Raw genomic sequence first — 18,126 nt, forward strand, 5'->3', positions numbered from 1 at the left:
TTTAGCATCTTTTCTCTCAAAACAGGACAGACAAGGACGTGCTTTTTTAACTAGCTGTATCAGCTTTTAAAGTGAAACAAGGGAATTTGGACTGTGAGCTCTTCTAAGTGGGAAGCACGACAAAACCATCACATTTAGAAGAATGCTTAGAGTCTCCTTCCTATTCAATGACACTCACAGAAATGCAATATAATTCTCTCAACAACCAATGCCAGTCCCGTGAAGTTAAATTTCCTTGGCATTTATAAGCATTTGTACAAGCAAAATGCTTGGTGAGAACAAGAAGGTGGAACAACTGTGCAGCGCTGACACTACGAAGCATGCCCCAAACCAGCAGGGTTTTCCACTGGCCCAGATGTGGAGCCAAGAATGCCTGCTGCATCCTTAGCTGCTGGCTCTTATTTTTTCCACAGTTACTTGTCCTTCATGGGACAGTTTCTATCTTCACCCTGTAGTATGAAATGAAAGCACTGATTTTTCATATGTAGGAAAAGAAACCTACCTTGTTATTAGGAGAGCCAGAACTTTAGCGTTACAGAAGTCTCTTTTGTTTCAGCAAATACTCCCTCTTAAACCACAGATCAAAACAAATGAACTAATAATTGTATTTTATTAATGGCAGTTACCCTGTGAAGCAAACTGAGCTAAAAGCATGTCTGATTGCTTCCAAATTCCCTAGAATTCAGCTGCTATATTTTCCTCCAGGATGTGATTCCCACTCTTCCCTCAATTAGCCAAATAAACAGTGCTATGATAAATATCATTATTTACTCAACAAAGTGACCAAAATCATTATGCTGCCTTTTTTTTTTTTTTTTTTTTTAAGGTCCCAGAGGCAATAAAGCGAAAACACGCTGTGATTTATTCGGGGTACTCTGAATGGTATGTTCTGTGTCAGCAGGCAAGGAAGTAATAGGATCAGGAGAGCAGAGCAGAAATGCAATCAAGTCACACTAAATAATCACAAGGCTTTTAGTTTGGGTGGTGTCTTTTAAGGGGAAAAAAAAAAAAAAAAAAAAAAAGTAGATAAACACGACCAGCACGGCACTGGCAGGGAGCGAGGGGCACAGCGTCCCATACAAGCACTCACTGAATCATCTCTGGGAGGGGGCGGGGGGCGGAAGACCGACACATCTCAGTGCTTTTTATGAAATGCGAATGAATCACGCCGTGCCATGCCATGTTAAAACAGTCCCTGAATAATAGGTGGGGCTTAATTTCAAGAATACTTTGAAAAACAGATATTCACAAAGCAAATGTTGGAGGAAAAACGTAGAAAAAAACTAGATAGCAAAGGCTTGGAGCAGATAAAGTGGGCCATGTATTTACCCTGTCTTAACCCAGTCACTCCTATCTGGCTAAAGGAAAAAAATATCTATAATTTTTAAAAATCACATCTTTTTTCCAAGGTAAGGCACAACATTCTGTATTCCCTATGATATTTTAAGGGTATTAGGGGAAATAATGAGTAAGCAGAAAGTTTCAACAAACAGCATTCTCATTTTGCCTCCTGAACCTAGATGTTTTACATCAGGCCAAGTCTGGATCAAAGGGTTCAGGTGAAGAGAGAGCTGGCCTCTACCCCCAAACAGCAGCCCATGTTTCCCGAGGACTTGGAAGAAATGCAGTTCACTGTTTTGTTTCATTTTCCTTTGCACAAATCTGCTCCCACTGAACTCAAACAGAGAAAGATATTTCTGCAGAGTTCATGGATTGGATAGGGCAGAGACCATTCTGAAGTCAAAGCCCTTGATAGCAAAATTCCTAGATGTCCAACATTTATTTTTTAATTGAAGACATCAGACAAAATAAATCTTAACTGCAAGTACAAACTGAAGCCTTTTAAAATGTGTATTGTATTTTAAGATGCTGAATCAGCATGCTTAAGCTTTAATTAAAAAAATCCACAGAATTTAAAGAATCCACAGCAATAAGAAGCTGTCTTCCTGTATACGTGCACAGAGCCCGCTCCGCACCCTCTGTGCTCCCTGCGGCGCCTGGGGCCCGCTACAGGTGGAAGGCACTCGCATGCTGGAGGTGCTCAAAAGCCAGGGGAGCCTTTTTAAGCACAGAGACATGAGCAACAGCTCCTGGTGAATCAGGGACGTTGGTAATGAATGCCCACTTGAAAACACGGTGTAAAACATTCTTTGCCTGTGCCAGCTCCAGGGGCACTCAGCTGTCAGCCTGACAAACATCCAGAACCGCAGAAACCTTCCTGTCGGAAAGAGCTCTAGGGTCACCCAGTCCCACCTTCAATTTGCCCTTCAAAGGGCAAGAATTTGTTGTGCAAAAGGCAGAAACACCATTAAAATTAAGAAACTGATGATCATTAAAAACAGACCCAGAAAAACCCAGAATGGTTAGGATTATGGGTTGGGGCTTTTTTTGTGACACAAGAGTATAAACTATAGGAAATGAAATGAGGGCCATCAATGAGAAGCAGTTTGGGTGTAAGAAACAATTATCTTTCCTGAGATAAACAATGTGACTATAACTAGTAAAATGGGCAATTCAAGAGCTATGTCAATAAGCCAGCCATCAGAAGTTATGAGTAAGTTCAAGTCATTGTCAAGTCAAACCCACAAATTACAGAGATGTACTGTCAAAAAATAATGTCAGACTGCATCAGGGACATTCCTCTTGGCATACAACAAAAGCAGATTTGTTAGATTCATCACTATTGTACGAAACAAAAGGCAAAATTTGTAAGAAACTGGGCAAAAGCCTAGCGAATATGTTACAGAATGAGGACAAGTTCCTCCATTTTTCTTTTCTCCTCTTGCTGCCAACTGCCTGCCTACTCGTCCTGACCGAGGACGGAAACACATTCAAGGCACATCACGGAAAGCTGCTTAGAGCATCTCTTAAAGGCTGTTCCGAACAGCCTTGTGCTCAAAGGAAGCAGCTAGAAACCACCACAGAGGCAGAGGCAGTATTTATGATGGGTTCCTGCCCAGCACCAAGGCATTCGTGCAGTTCTTCCCAGGTGAAATGCTGAAGGCTCTGAGCAGGAGTCTCCAAACCGCCCTTAGGCACACCAGGAAGGGAAAAGCTCCAAGAGGCACCTGCCAGCACGAGCAAGGTCAAAAGAAATAGTGGTGGGGTGGGTGTAAGACAGTATTTGAGGACATCGGATGGAGGACAAATACTTCTTCCTTTCAGGTATGAAACGTTCCTGCCGCACCGGAGAACAAAAGCGTGCCGCAGCAACAAGACGCCGCGGAGAGGGGAAGTTTGCCCAGGTACACCGCAAAACCAAACCGTATCGCAAAGTCAACGCCGACTGCAGGGAATGGCTGTGGCTTGTATCAGGCATTCAGTGCGTAACGGAGATAGGAAACGTTTCTTAAAAACCTGAAAGTAAATACCAACTTGCACCAGAAGTACAAAAGACAAGGACAAAGTTACGCCAAGGTCACAGGGAATAAAGCTGTGCGTTACTCGAGTCTTGTCTGATTTCTAGCAGCCACGGAGGTCGGCTGTTTGCTCAAAGGAAAGCTTTGTTAAAATTAAAATAAAAATCACCTCCAAATACAATGTTCAGAAAAAGAAAGCTCCCCCATTTGTGCAGGAGCAATTCCCATGCTGCAGCCTACAGCCGGTACTGCACCATTCCTGCAGGAACCGGCCGAGCTCTCCCTCGGCAGCAGCTCACTGCGACCAGCACTCAGGGAAACCTCGAGGTGCCCCATGCTACAGGCTCCCTGAAATAACCTGGAAGTAACCAGAACGAGTTCTGCAGCAGAATGACTTTTGATTTTATGGCAAGCGCATTCTGCTTTCTCAGGCACTCTGGGCACGTTTCAGAAGTAAACAAAAACATCTGGACCTACTTCCCTGGGCTTCGCAAAACCTCACTGTTCACCGATTTCTGAGGCTTCACACCCAGGAGTGCAAATGTAAGCAGACAGTTCACAATGTTAATGCTCACGTTTGGCCTCCTGGGCCATATTTCTAAGAAAACAAGGCTGCTGTGAGTGCTGTGAGGCTTGCACACTGGGGTCCTACAGCCTCGTCCCTTCGTTCCTTCCCACCTCCGTGCTCCAGCACTGACCACTGCACGCCGGTAGCGGCTGATGGACCTGACACCTCGCTGTGCTTCACAGGGCAGGAAGGGGAGGCAAAACAGGGCCACAGATTTCGAGAGACGTAGCCAGCTTATCAAAGAGCATGCGAGTGAGCCTGGCGAACTTCTCTAAGCCAGCCAACGGGTGAGCAGGCGTCCCGTAGTGCTGGGTGGACGTGAGGGCGACAGCAGAGAAGTGGTTACCTGTTAGATATCGTGCCATGGATGGGTGCACTGGGATAGGGCTACAGACACAAACCATAAATCTTTGGCTACTCTTCACTGTCCCCAGAACCCACCTTAGTTGACGTTAATTCTTACAGGTATGGATATTTGCAAATCAAGAACATCTGGGAGTAAAGGAGACTAACACGATTTCTGGGACAATCCCAAAAAAGCAGGGAGAAGGATGTAGGAATTCTGGGATAGTGCTGGGTTTCCTACTGAAGACTTTTCTTTTTTTTTTAATTCTTAGGGGAAAATGACTTTTGCATTCCTTTATCTTTGCTGCAGAACAGGAGCTCAAGAACATCTAGGGTGTTAATGGGTACATGTTATTTTTCTAGGACCAGTTAATAATGCCTGCACAGCTAACATGGACTGGAAGTCAAAGGTAACACACCCAACCACACAACATGACGCGACTAATCAGATTTCTTCCACTGCGACAAGTTCCGAACACAATTTGAAAATGACAAGCACTTTATGAAGTGACCCAACATCATTTAAAACCAACCTTCTTAAATGGCGCTAGAGCAATATCTGTAGCCCCAGAAGCTATATTAAAGGATTTCTGCTGCTTTTTGAATATTGCATGGAATCGTGGGATACAAAATAACCTGGGGAAATACAGCATTAGCAAAGTCACTGCTTCTGTCCCCAGGGCAGCCAGGACTCGGTCTAGCTTTACGAACAGTTTGCAGAGAAGACAAATGAATGTGAGTACCACATTCTGCACGCTTACCTCCCATCCAAAGTTTGTTTCCTTTAACGTGCTCCTTTGTACTGTCATATAAGGTCCAAATCTTTCCCCAACTTCAATCTTCTTTTTGGCCCAAATCCCTAGCCCTGCCCCTGGGATCGAAGATTCTCTGAGTTCAAAATCTGGTGGGATTGGAATGTCATCAGGAATGTAGACGGGAGCTTCATAAGGTGAGCCCTCCTTGGGAGTGAAGTCCTCGCTGGTGGGAAAGGGTGATGGAGGTCCGACAGGGATGGGGGACATAATACTGTCCTCTGTTTCCTCCTCTGCACTTTCGCCAGCAAGGAGATCAGGGTCGGTCTCGTACATATTATTTACAATCTCGCTGTCACCTAAAAGGGGAAACAGCAGAACAAAACACACTGAAATACTCACGTGAACATCAGTTAATCTCTTCTGGGGACAAAGTTTCATTAAGTCTAGTTCACACACTTCAGGGATAGGAGCAGCGGTGGAGAAAAGGCAATCCTCACCTACAGAGCTCAGGTGGAACTGGGGTAGGAACACCCACACTGCCTGCACACCGCTTAGAGCTACGGCAGGATGGACGGGAGGCGAGTTGGAGGCTATCACGTTATACTGGGGCAGGGGTACTGCAGTGGCTGTCTTTCAATAAAGACAACCTAAAGAGGGAAGAAGCACAGCAGAAGTACACTCCGGGTTTGCTGCAACCATTTATTGTTTTAACTGGTTCAGCACATTTTGTAGAGGAAAGAAAAGGAGTAATTCAGATCAAATTTGGCTTAAGATTCTACAGTCACAAAGCGTAAGCCGTCTGAAGACCTGTCATCTCTTATGGTGCAGAAGCAAGAAGTGTTTGCAGGCTTGGGAAGGGCAGATGCTCACTTTTCAGCTTTCTGGGCACAGCTGCTCACTTCTGAGCAGCTCCCAGACAAAACCACCACCAGGAGCATCGCAGGTGCCTGCAGCGCTCCACGCACAGGGCATCCCCTCGAACATAAAGCACCTGGGAGGCACAGCGAGTGCATGGCAATGCACGAGGGATCTCATGCACGGGTTATCTCGGACCTCGAGGCAGCTAGACCCCTGCACACAAAGCTGACAGCCCCAAATTCTCTGCTCAGCCTGCCAGGAGCTGCCTGCCCAGTGCTCGGGCTGCCGGGGCTCAGCACACCACGCAGCAGAGGCTGCTGTGCCCGACCAACGCTAAGTGTTTAAAAGAAGCCCATACACCTAAAAACACAGGCCTAAGGTGCTAATTTCATACTGTTCAGAACATTGGGCTTAAAATATTTCTTTGTGTGGTCTTCCCACTGAAGCATAAGCAGAACTGCAGTTTTTTTTTCCCATGCTTCGAGTTCTTCAGATGTACAGGTGGTAGGAAAAAAATACGTAAACACATTTGAACAGGACGTCTACAGAATAAAGGCAAAATCGTCAGGAGGAGGGGTTAACACCACTAGCCAGCGCCGATACCCACATCCTGTTAGAGATGCCACGTCAGCCCTTTGATGCCTGGCATCTTCAGGGTGACTGCAGCACCCTGCAGCTCCGTGCCTATGAAACGAATGGGAATCAAACTAAAATAGGAAAGTAGGAAGGAACTGCATAGGTGCATTTGTGTGCATGAGTGTTTTTTGGGGAAAATGGCCAAACCCAAAAACCCCGAGCATAAATAGCCTTAACCCTGCAAGGCTTTTTCAAGCTTCGTTTTGCCAGACCAATTAGGAAATGAGCACAATGTTAGCAAGCACAAATTATTACACTTCAGAGAATTACAAGTCAATTACATTACTAAACCCGTAACAACACGCATCCATCTTCTGCTTTGATATTGGCTTGTACAAGCTAAAAATATTCCTCAAACATCCCTTCCTCTTCCATCACTTTCCAAAAACAAGTAAATAATCGGAGACAGGTTTACCAGAACGCACTGAAGGGCAACCGAAGAAGAAAGCTTTGTGAGCAGGGAACTGGACTGGGGCGAGATGTTTTCAGGAAGATACTCTAAGGCAGAAAATGTCAGGTTGCCGGATCCACCGAGCTTCACGCAGGGATTTCACAGCGGAGTTGTCCTGCTGCCCACCTTACGGAGCAGCCCAGGGCCAAGCCCCCAAGGCTGCCTCGCCGTAAGGACGCACAGGGCATCCTCGAGCCGCTCCCCGCTGCGCAGCCGGGATTCCCCGAGGCCCCCGGTGCTGCCCTCCTCCTCCTCCTCCTCCTCGCAGACACTTGGCCACACTCGCACATCGGCAGCCGGGCCAGGACGGCCGTCACTCTGCGTTGACGCTTCCCTCCCTGCCACCAGGCCAGCAAACGCGGAGCATCAGAGCTGAGCAGATGTCGGAGCTTGGATCCCAAGAACACATTTCATTTCCCTATTTTCGTTACCAAATACTCAAAAAATTTCAAAATTAATTGTCTCCTTAGTTCGTTTACTTTCCTGACCATACAAAATTTTGAAGTTTACGTCTTTTGATTACCAAATGAGTAAGTTTTGTTTTGTTTCAAACAGAATTCCACAAAGAAAGAAAACTTTGGGTTTTGACCAACTTTCCCTTGGACTCGCATATGGTGAAATTCCCACAGTCAAACCACATTCTGTTGCATTTCTGCTCGGCATACACTTATGAAATGCAATTATTATTATTGTGAGGCTATGCTGAAAGCTCCCATTGAGCCTGATTAGCCAGCCCTGCTCAGAAGAGAGCTCCTTCTGCAAAGAATTTACCAACAGATGGAAGGGGAAACGCTTTGCTGCAGTCTTACAGACAGGACACGCAGCCACGGGGAGAACACACAGGTTGCTAACAGGAGCTAGAAAATGAGCCCCAGGCCTTAGCTTATCGTGTCCGAATCCTTCTCCTCCTCCCAATAAAGGCTAAACAAAGAGAAGCCGTCAGCCCCCCAGACTTCCAGCATAGCTCCTGTCTGAATAAAGTGCCCTTCACCAGAACTTCCAGCCTCGCAAACCCCTATGGTAACTATGATGGGAGGAGATTGTGGGTTTGGGGTGTTTTTTTTGGTTTTGTCTTGTTTTTCAGTAAAGTGACAAACCCAGAGCAGGGTCATTTGTAAGAGCACAGCCCCGGTTTGCAATGCAACTGGTTCTCTCCTCACTCGCTGGAAGGCCAAGTTCTTGAGTTCTTTCTAAGACTCCAAAAATACACTACACAACAGCATGCTATTTATTTTCTAATGTTCTGTTCTGTTGATTTATTTATTCAAGGTCTGATGTTACAGGTTTATAATTGTAGCGACCATTCTCAAACATTTTTTGGGGCAGCCAAAACCAAAACCAAATCAGAGGCAAAAAGAAAAAAATATCCAACAGAAAAACCCTAACACCCCGCTCTGCAGCTCCTCGAAGCCACCCAGCACCTCCATCCCGACACGGACCCCTGAGCCAGGCGGGGCGGCGGCACCAGGGAGACCCCAGGCTCAAGGCGAACACACCAAGAGATTCACCAACAGATATGGCACTGACAGATTGTGAGGACAGAAAAGAGGATTTGGGCTAATTCCACCTGACCTCCTGCGTAACTCAGACCAGAGGGCTCCCCTGAATTATTTCCGTCTTCAAGATCAGAAGGTGACACGTAGCTCATCTCTGAGGCTGCACAAACCACCCTGTTCCAGGGTTTCCCAGCCCCACGTTGGCCCAACAGCAATTCCTGCTGGGGATAAAGAAGGGCCGGACGCCTTCCCCCAGCCGCACAAAGCCGCGGTTCGGCAGCAAGTGCTAATGGGGGAATTGTAAGGCCCTTTGTCTCCTCTCTCCCTGGCAAGCCGTCTGCCTCCTTTTTCCCTTCTGCATTCAACGCCTCCCCCTTTTCAATTTTTGAGGATGTCACCTCTTAACCTCTTGAATAAGCTACATAGGATAGAATATCTTTCGCTGAACTGTGTGTTTGCAACCCTTTTAAGGCTCCTGACTGAACCATCTGTGGGTTTTCAACAACTTTTTTGAACTACCTATGGCAGAACCAGCCATAGGATCCTGGGATCATCCACGTGAGTGCTAAACCCGGAGATAAGGGACCCAAAGGGACTGCTGAAGGCAGCGGGCCTCATCTTTGGGATGCATCTACCTCTTCAGACTGCTAGTGCCAGACAGGGCCTTTTCCAGCTTTTGAGACCTTTCTCATACAAAGAATAACACTTCAATATCATAAACCATACTTAAGCGAGCAGTTGTTCAGGCACCGCAAACCTGTCTGAATACAGAGTTATCAGGACTGGGCTCACGTTCCCTATTTCCCGTTTCTGACTACCGATGCACATGCACACAAACACATTGAGCTCCAACTTCCCAGTGCACAAAGATTGTTAATTATATTTCCCTCTAATTAAAAAAGCGCCCTTTCACTCTCAAGGTTTGAGATTAAGAAGAAAATAAGTTTCAGACATCTTCCCTGAAAGCTCTGAGGAAATGAAAAAGGAATTACTGTATTACTGTACGTACGCCTTCAAAGCTTTCTGCCAGATCAATTGGAGCGCTGGCTTGTATATAAAAATATCCTACCTGAACTGAGTGTGACGAGCTGATATTCACCTACCCCAGAGCAAACTGCGCAGAACTCATTTTACTTCCAAATATTGAGGGTTAGGTGGTAACAGAAATTTGGTAAAATGTTAAAGCAATATTCTGAAATACCAGTCGGTAAGAAATTGTGTAAAACAAAAACGGTTCCCACTCAGATTACAGTTACTGGAAGTTAGTTTCAGCTGCAACATAAAAAAAAAAAACATAGTTAATAATCATTAAAATTATTCTTTAATTAATAAAAAATACCAGATTCCCCATTAGCTAGTGCATCAGCTTTCCGGCACGCCTTCCAGCCACTGGCTGGAACCAGCGTGGCCGATTATCTCCTTCCAGCTCCAGAGTTCACAGAGCAAAAAGTGATGTCTGTCAGTACCCAACTTTTCTGCACCAAACAAAAGATACTGTGTGTGTGGAAGGGGAAAAGCACCTCAAGGTATCGCAGGCAGTGGTTAGCTATGCACCAAAATGTTATTCTAAGGAGGCAGTCTCGGAGCAGAACTCCTGGAAGAGGTGCGCTGAAATGCAGAATCAAATTTAATAGAGGGAACGGTGCAAGAGAAGTGGCAAGCAACCAAGGCGGATGAATAAACTGCCTTGGAAAAAGGCAGGCTTTGAGGAGGTGCTGAGCACTGACCGAGCAATCAGCTGAAATTTCCATTTCAGATTCTGGAAATCCTGCCTGATGGGAATAAAACTGGTATTAGACAGAGACTAATTTATTAATTTAAGGTTAAATAGTTTGTCACCCAACAGAAAAGGACGCATGGGCTGAACAACTGCTCCTCCCTCATTAAAAAAAAGCTATTGCCACCAAAGAGGCATACCCTAAGTAAACCTCAATCAGTCCCACACACAGGGATGGATGCCTGAGCTGTTGGCAGCCCCAGAGATCTGCAGGGAGCCAGCAGAGCATGGGAGGGTACAGAAAGCTCCAGGGGCCTTGAGGTTTGCCCATGGTGCCATGAGCATCCTGCTTGCTGGGGCCACGCCTGGTGCTGGCTGCTTTGCCGAGAGGTGCTGAGGCCTCCCTGCTGCTCTGCTCCTGCCTGGGATGGTGCCAGCACCAGCACAAACACAAAATAATCACAAAATTGAGAAGCAAGGTATGCAACCAGCTCTGAACATGCTACAGGCCCCTAATGGCCAGCCCAGGGAGCCTGAGGGACGTAGGAGATAGGAAGATCTCGAGTGAAAATGGTAGACTCGGGGTAATTGAGTCTGGGGGTTGTTCCAGGAGGAGTCGATCGTGGAGCTACAACATTCAAATGTAACGGAAACGGGGCTTTTTTCATCCAGAAAGGAGAAAAAAAAAAAGGCAAGGGAGGGAAACAGATGAAGGGGAAAAGAAAAACACATTTGTCATACAATACAAGTAGCTGAAGTATTTTGGGAACAGATTTGCCATCTCTCAATTAAACATGAGGCAGCATGACTGTGCTTTCATTGCACAGTAGTTTCCACTATGATAACAAGTCCAACAACAGCCTCATTGTGGGCCGTGCAGGAACGAGAGGGACTCCCACAGTGCATATTAATGACTGACCTCTGATGTAATCGGGGGGAAAGCAGCACCCAACAAAAATTACAGTTTTCACGGCAGCATGGCAGGCAGCTCTCCCTGCCAGACACAAACTGTCAGGGGAGAGCAGCTGAAGCGGCCAGGCTCAGGCAGGGTACGCACACTGCATCTCCTCTGTATCCTCAGAATACACCTTCTGTATGGAAGGCACATCTCCTCCTTTTTTTTTTTTTTTTTTTTTTTTTATGGCTAGTACAGATTTTCCTGAGTTCATGCCTAAGAAACCTGGTGGCAGGCTGCACAGCAGAAGAGGATTTTGATTCATTTGCCAACATTTTTTGCCCCAGCTTTGGAGAAGTACAGAGAACTGCCTGCTTGGGTTTACAAACGTTTCCTCTGCTAAAAAGCGCAACCCTCCTTACTCAAACATGTCACCAGAAACAAGCTTTCATAAGTATTATATGCTCCATAATCCTGAAAATACTTGTGGTTGCTGTAAATGTTTTCTCTCCTGGTATTAGCAAGTCAAATTATTTTCTACTCTATGATTAGCCTCTTTTGCACTTAAGAAACAGGAATTCCAACCGAGTTGAAAAGCAAAACTAGGTTTAGTGGAGCATGACCTGTGAAAAATTTCAAATGACACAAGTATAAAGACGTCTCACTCCTGAACACTGTTAATTTAATCTCTTATATGGGATAATCAAGCCAGTCCTGATTAAATCGTAATTTACTCTGAAGTTGAGCCCACATTTGACTAACCTCATATTTCAAGAAAAATCATTAAACACAGGTAATCTCTTCCTTCTGCCTTTTCAGCTGCTAAAATCAGTTATCAGGGGCTGGCAGCAGGCACAAAATGAAAACGAAAATTATCTTTTTCAGCCACAACAGTTGTGATACAAGAGAGCACAGGGGATCCACGTGAGCAGAACCAGCACCCAGGTGTGTGCACCACGTCAGCTCTTTAGCTCAGCAGCTTTTACGTGGCATTTTTTTCACCTGCTGGGGCTGCCAGAGGAAGCGAGAGCCATTCCTGTCTCTGTTGCTCCAAGCAGAGAATGGCCACACGACCACATCTGATGTGCCTGAAACACAGAGATGTGCTACCACTCCCCCAGTACGGATTAAGCCTGCTGAAGTTCTGGTTATGGCACTGCTGACAGTGCTGCAATCACTGCACTGTGCTGCAGAACCTCCCACATTGCCCTTGCTGAGCGCCGTGCCATTTACCAACCTCAGCGTTCCTCCACCTTACTCTAGAGGTAGCACAACTGGCACAGTAAGAGCAGAGAACATTTTCCTGTCTAGAAACAATCTTCAGCTCTGCCGAGTTTCGTCACAAGTTATCTGGCTGTGATTCGAGAGCTCCATGGGATGCTGCATTCACCGACAACCGTGCTGTCCTACATCTGCCCCTCTTCCAACGGCGAGTATTTCAGTGCTCTGGAATGTCTGGTTATGTGAAAAGCAGTACAGAAATACAACTTGACCTTATTGTTATTGTCATGAAACTAAAATTAGTCCTTCAAAGCTCACTAGCAAAATTACTCAATAAAAAGACCCATTGAAAAGTTGTTTCCACAGATAATCAGATATGGGCACAGGCTTAAAATCTGTGTGACACCAATGAGGTTCCTGCAACAATGAAAGTGATGCTTTGGTATTGGTGAGAGACCTCATGAATAATCTCTTTAGCAGCTGTAATGAAAGAAAAAAATAATCGAATGTTAAAGGAAATGTTTGTAAAGGAAACAATGTGGTAGATTCAGGGCAGGGTTCTCCTTGGGTTTGTACTCATTTTTTAATATGCTTATTAATATTACTATATAAAAGTCTGCAGAGGAAATATCTATTCATCTGAAACAACAAGGCATCTTTTATATTCACAGGCCATCTCCGACTCCTCGGCTCGGGAAACTTTCAGAGCACACCAAGAAGGAATTCCTCTCAGGCAACCAACGTCTGACCAGTAAGCACGATCTTCCGTGGATTGCACTGACCTTGAAATAAACATAAAGCTGGGCCCAATCCCACATTCCTCCCGCACGCAGAACTCCCATTGAGAGCACTGGGGATATTAAGAGCAAAGAGAACACAGGACTGAGCCCATAACACTTTTGTCATACTCCATGGCATTATGCTGTTGGCTGACACTCGGTGACTTTCCAAGCTGAAATTTGGCAGCCAGCTCCAGAACGGGATGTTCACAGAAAACAGCTCATTTCTACTTGCGTGTAAAATAACAACCGGCTCAAGTCCACGATGCTGCCAGGTCAGAGGATTCTCTTGTAGAATCGGTTTGTATTAATACAATATACATGTAAAAAGCTGATATTTTCATTTTCCAAATGACAAGGAGAAGAATCACAGCCTCCTGCTGAATTCATACTCTGCTTCAGAAGCTCACCCGGAATATCAGTCTCAAGAAGAGTTTGAGCAAAATGGTAAAACAAAATAAAATACACATGTATAAGCACAGGGGATTATGACTGTGTGTCTGAGACTGAAATAACACAGTGATAAATAGACTCTTGGCCTTAGGGATTAACTGGTAGGTGAAAGTCTTCTTACGCCATTATTCCAACTCTGCAGCTCATTCCTAGCTCTAAGTTCAGAAAGGCACCAGGGTCCTGCCTTAAGTGCTTGTTCCTGGGCTACTTCGATATGAAAGGCATCATCAGAAAGCACCCACTGGGCCAGGAGCTCTCTGGGACCTGGTTTCACTGGTCCGAGGCCAGGAGGGCACTGGGCAATGTCCAGCAGCTGCTGCAAGGGGACCAGGAACGTCAGCAGCACCTTTAGGGCCCCTCGGCACATACCCCAGCTCCTGCACTGCGTGGATTTCCCTTTAGAAACATTTCCCAGGGCAGAACGGAGAAAGAAAGCGATCGAATGGGAAAAAGCCCGGCTACACTGCCATGTTAGAGAGAAGGCAGGGAGCACTTCGCATGTCCAGAGACAAGACCGTACACATTTCTGAGCGGGGTGACAGGAGTCTGTGCCTATCTGCTGCACGCTCAGGATGTTTCATCAGAGGGGGAAAAGAAAAAAAAAAAAAAAAAAAGGCATTTTTATGACTGATTTGTAGACCAGCAGAGCTTGAACAAATCATCATCACAGCCTAATTCAGCCAGGAGTGCAAACACTCACATTTAAGCAACCATGTGCTTAGCTGCTGCCAGCAGCTGCCAGGGCTCATTACCTCTCGGCACCGCGCTGCCCACCTACGATTTACTCGAGGTGCTTCACACCCAGGAGCTGCACCACGGCCTCCCCACGAGCCTTGGTCCCGTCCTGCCACGTCCTGCCAGGCCTAGGCCACCCAGCAGCCACCGGCCCAAAGGTGGGAGCCGGGCACCCACCCGAGCGGGGGCTTTGGAGCTGCGAGCGATCGCAGAGATCAGATTGCCACCTGATGGCCGCAGCTGAAATACAATAGAAAACCGGAAACCTGCCTGTGCCGAATCTGTCTGTCCTCAGTTACAAAAAAGCTGGTTTCCAGACGTTTCAAGCTCCACGTGCCAGCGGCCGGTGAGCTCTGCCACACGCCGCCTCACACGGTGCAGCTGAGGTGCCCGACGTGCAGCCCCCCAGGAGCAGTTCCCTCACACCCCGACACCAAGGACAAGGGGTGCCCGGCCACAAGGCAGCTCTCACACGAGGGTCGGTCCCCACCAACCCGCCCACTGCCACAGACAAGGGGGCGGTGGGGGTTATAATGCCCAGAGAGCCAGGTTAAGACAAGGGACCAAAAATTCCATCCGAGACCCTCTCTGGAAGGTAGCCTGAGGTGGCTCTCCTACCTCCAGAAAGGATGTGAAGTCCTGCCAGAACTGTGGTGACGGGAATTAGTCCTAATTCACCGAGTGTGGGGCTGAAGCATTAAATGCCTCGTGGCCATATACAAATGACGTGTCCTCCATCCACAGACCGCATTCACTTAGTTTTTAATGGCTGAGTAGAAAGGACAATAAGGAATGAGTTACTTCAGGTTCTTGAACCCGTCACGAGGTTTCTTCCTCCTGTTCTGTTGGTTGCAGGGACCTCTCCCCTCATGGGAGCTGTACGGGCCGAGCACACGGTGCCTGCGGTGAGCAGGGCGCAGCCAGCAGCTGCCACAGGAGCTGCCCAAGGGCCGCCTCCTGCGCGCACGCGGGGCCAGAGGCCTACGGGGCAACCTTCAGCTCCCGCAGGAGGAAAAGCAAATTTATTTCAAATGATCATTTAGGAACGTCTCTCATTCGTTCAAATCCTTTATCTTCACAAGATGTTAGAGCTGGAAAAAGCAAGCCTATTTATTCCATAGAAAATACCCATAGGTTTTCGGTCTTCCTGAATTTATTATCTGAAGTAGCTGGTACGCGCTGGTTAAAACTAACGAGGGATGATCACAGGGCTAGGCAAAGCCCCAATATTTCACTTTTCCAGCCCAGGATGCCAGGGCTGCAACAGGTGTAGTCCCCTAACCCCTGGCCTGACAAAGCAGGATGTGAAGTGATCCCAACACACACACACATTTAGAGGACTATTCCTGGAACCTCGTATTTATATATGCCATTGAAATCAGGAGGAGACGCAAGTTTTAACACATTTCCTGTGCAAAATTTCAGAAAAGGGCCTCCCAGAAACCCTTCTCTCACCAGAGGAAACCTCCGCAGTTAGCGCTGTGTTCGCGTGTCCCAGCCTGGCACTCGAGCTGTGCGGTGTCTGCGACTGGTGCTAAGGACATCATGCACGGAGCTGCCCCGACTCAATGCAGGACTGCCACAGAACGCATTAGGAAATAATTTAGTCCCGGAGAATCCAACTGCAGGGTTATTCAGAGACCGAGACAGTGAGGGATGAGCCAGGACAAGGGGACGGGACAAACGAAAGGAAAAGCACGACGAAAAACAAACACTTTCAAAGAAAACACCTTTTCCATGTTTAACTTGTATATTCATTTTTCAAGTTTCACATTCATCGCCTGTTTTTGCCTTGATTGTAATTATACCCCTCAAAGCTGATTCAAGTTATTTTATAAAATAGAAGCAGGAAACAACTTGTGTCAGAAGTGAGCTGTGAGAACAGATAATGACCGAGTGCAGAGCAGAAGAGTCGGACGTATTTTTCAATGTGTTTTAAAAAATAGTCACTTCAATGCTTGGCTGCAAGAACAACAGGTATTAGGGATTTAAAGTGCATTTGGTTTTAGGTAAAAAAAAAAAAATTAAGTGTTTTCTTTTATTACAGGATTTCTGCTGGCAGAAATGAAGAATAAAGCTTGAAACACTATTTCAATGTGTTCCTTAATACGCATTTTCCTCTAGTAAAACCAGCAGGGAAAGTGTCCAAATTACTCTCCACTAAATGCCAGTATTATATTTCCAGTAAAAGTCTAGTTCAACCAGGCATCAAAAATATTTCCACATCAGATCCTTTTAGAATCAAACTCTCCAGAGAACGTTGTTGTCCATAACTGCACTTCACCTGATCCCTGTGCTCAATGTTTTATTTTATATTTGAACTTAAGATGACATTTCTACAAATTCTGCTATGTTAAAAAATCAATTCTATGCACATTTAAATGCAAGTATATAGAGAAGGTACTTTTAAACAACAACGAAAAAACACCTCTAATATATCTCATTATTAAAGCCACTGGAAAAAATATTAGCCTTTGGGATTTCTGTCTCTAAACTATTTACAACATAATAGCTCCAATGAAGCGTCACAAGAAATGTACACTGTATTACACATATAGTTGTAACAAACACTGGGAAGAATCTATAGAAATAACAACAACAAAATCTGGAATCAGAGACGAAAGCCTGAAGAAAACGCTTCAATTCGTAAAGAAAAATCCTAATTGCTTTTCAGTAGTTTGCTTATTTTTCCTTCAAAGCACCTCCCCTTTAAAATCTATAAAAGTATGGAAATGCTCCACTTCTATAGAAATTCCTTTGTTGGAAATGCAGTAAAGTAGAACTTCAAAAACAACTGCAAGATAATTTCTCCGCTAAGAGAATTTTTACCTGTTTAGAATAAATAAATAAACGCAGTTAGAGCAGCTCTCCAAAAACTAACAAATGATGCTGGATATTTCTCTCAGCCCTGGATGTCAAACCACAGAACAAGAATAAAGCATTTGCAAGTCTCCAAAAGGAGACCTTGCAATTGGAATTCACATCTTTGCCAAGTGAAAGCTTTTCGGCTGTTGTCACCGTCTCATTGTCATTCCACTCACTGTGGGTTCCCCAGGGTCCAGAACAGGAGTCCTGGCATTATTAACATAGCAGATTAATAGCAGTGGGAAAAGACATTTTCACAAACATGCTAAATATTAATATTAATCGATAACAATTTATATTTCCTAACGTGAGCCAGACAAACATACCCCAGGCGTGGAGGAGAGGAGGGAGGGCAGAGCAAGGAAAGGGACAGTGCCAACAGACTGTACGGAATAAAAGGGAAGCAGTGAATCAATGCGGGACACAGGACTGAGCCGTGAGGTGGGTGTCAAAAGCAGAGCTCTGTTTTCAGAGGAACAGAGGAACACATTTTAATGCCACGGTATAAGTTGGATTTTCCATCCCTGGCCAAAAAAAAATTCCAGTGAAGCTCACCAACTTTATATCACGCTATAAACAGCAGAGCTCTGCAAAAACAGTGAAAAACTGCTTCGTGCTATTTTTGCCATCCTTAGTAACGCTCTGCTCTGCAAACTGTATTTTCCTCAGCACTTGTAACACTACATATGTGTTTTTAATTCAGACATGCAAAAATTTACCCAATAGATTGGTATTTGAAGCCTGCCCTGTACTCAGGTTATTTTCTACCAGCTGCACTTTCTACTGTAAAGAAAAAAAAAAAAAAAACTTTAAAACTTGTTGCATTTTTCTAATGATTTATCCCAGTAAAGTTTTTAAAATTCAGTTTTTGAGAGTCTTTATCATTTTCTCACATACTTGTAATTACAAGCAGCAGACGAGCACCAGAAGATGCACGGTGCTATTATCAGAGAGGTTCCTATATTATCCACTGCGTGATGCCTGTGCTGGTTA

The 18,126-nt window shown here is 45.5% G+C and overlaps 1 protein-coding gene across 2 annotated transcripts in view; it reads right to left on the reverse strand.

The window, feature by feature from the left end:
• Positions 1 to 18,126, reverse strand: part of PRDM16 (PR/SET domain 16) — a gene marked incomplete at its 3' end in the record, with an annotated part of 276,617 nt that overhangs the window by 164,896 nt on the left and 93,595 nt on the right. For both annotated transcript variants that reach the window (XM_084299999.1, XM_084299998.1), the window contains exon 2: positions 5,034 to 5,383. In XM_084299999.1, the coding sequence (XP_084156125.1) occupies positions 5,034 to 5,383 (350 nt within the window). The remainder of the gene's footprint in view (positions 1 to 5,033; positions 5,384 to 18,126) is intronic.

This window comes from Netta rufina (assembly GCF_964035555.1).
Source record: "Netta rufina genome assembly, chromosome: 22".
NCBI classification, from domain to species: Eukaryota; Metazoa; Chordata; class Aves; order Anseriformes; family Anatidae; genus Netta; species Netta rufina.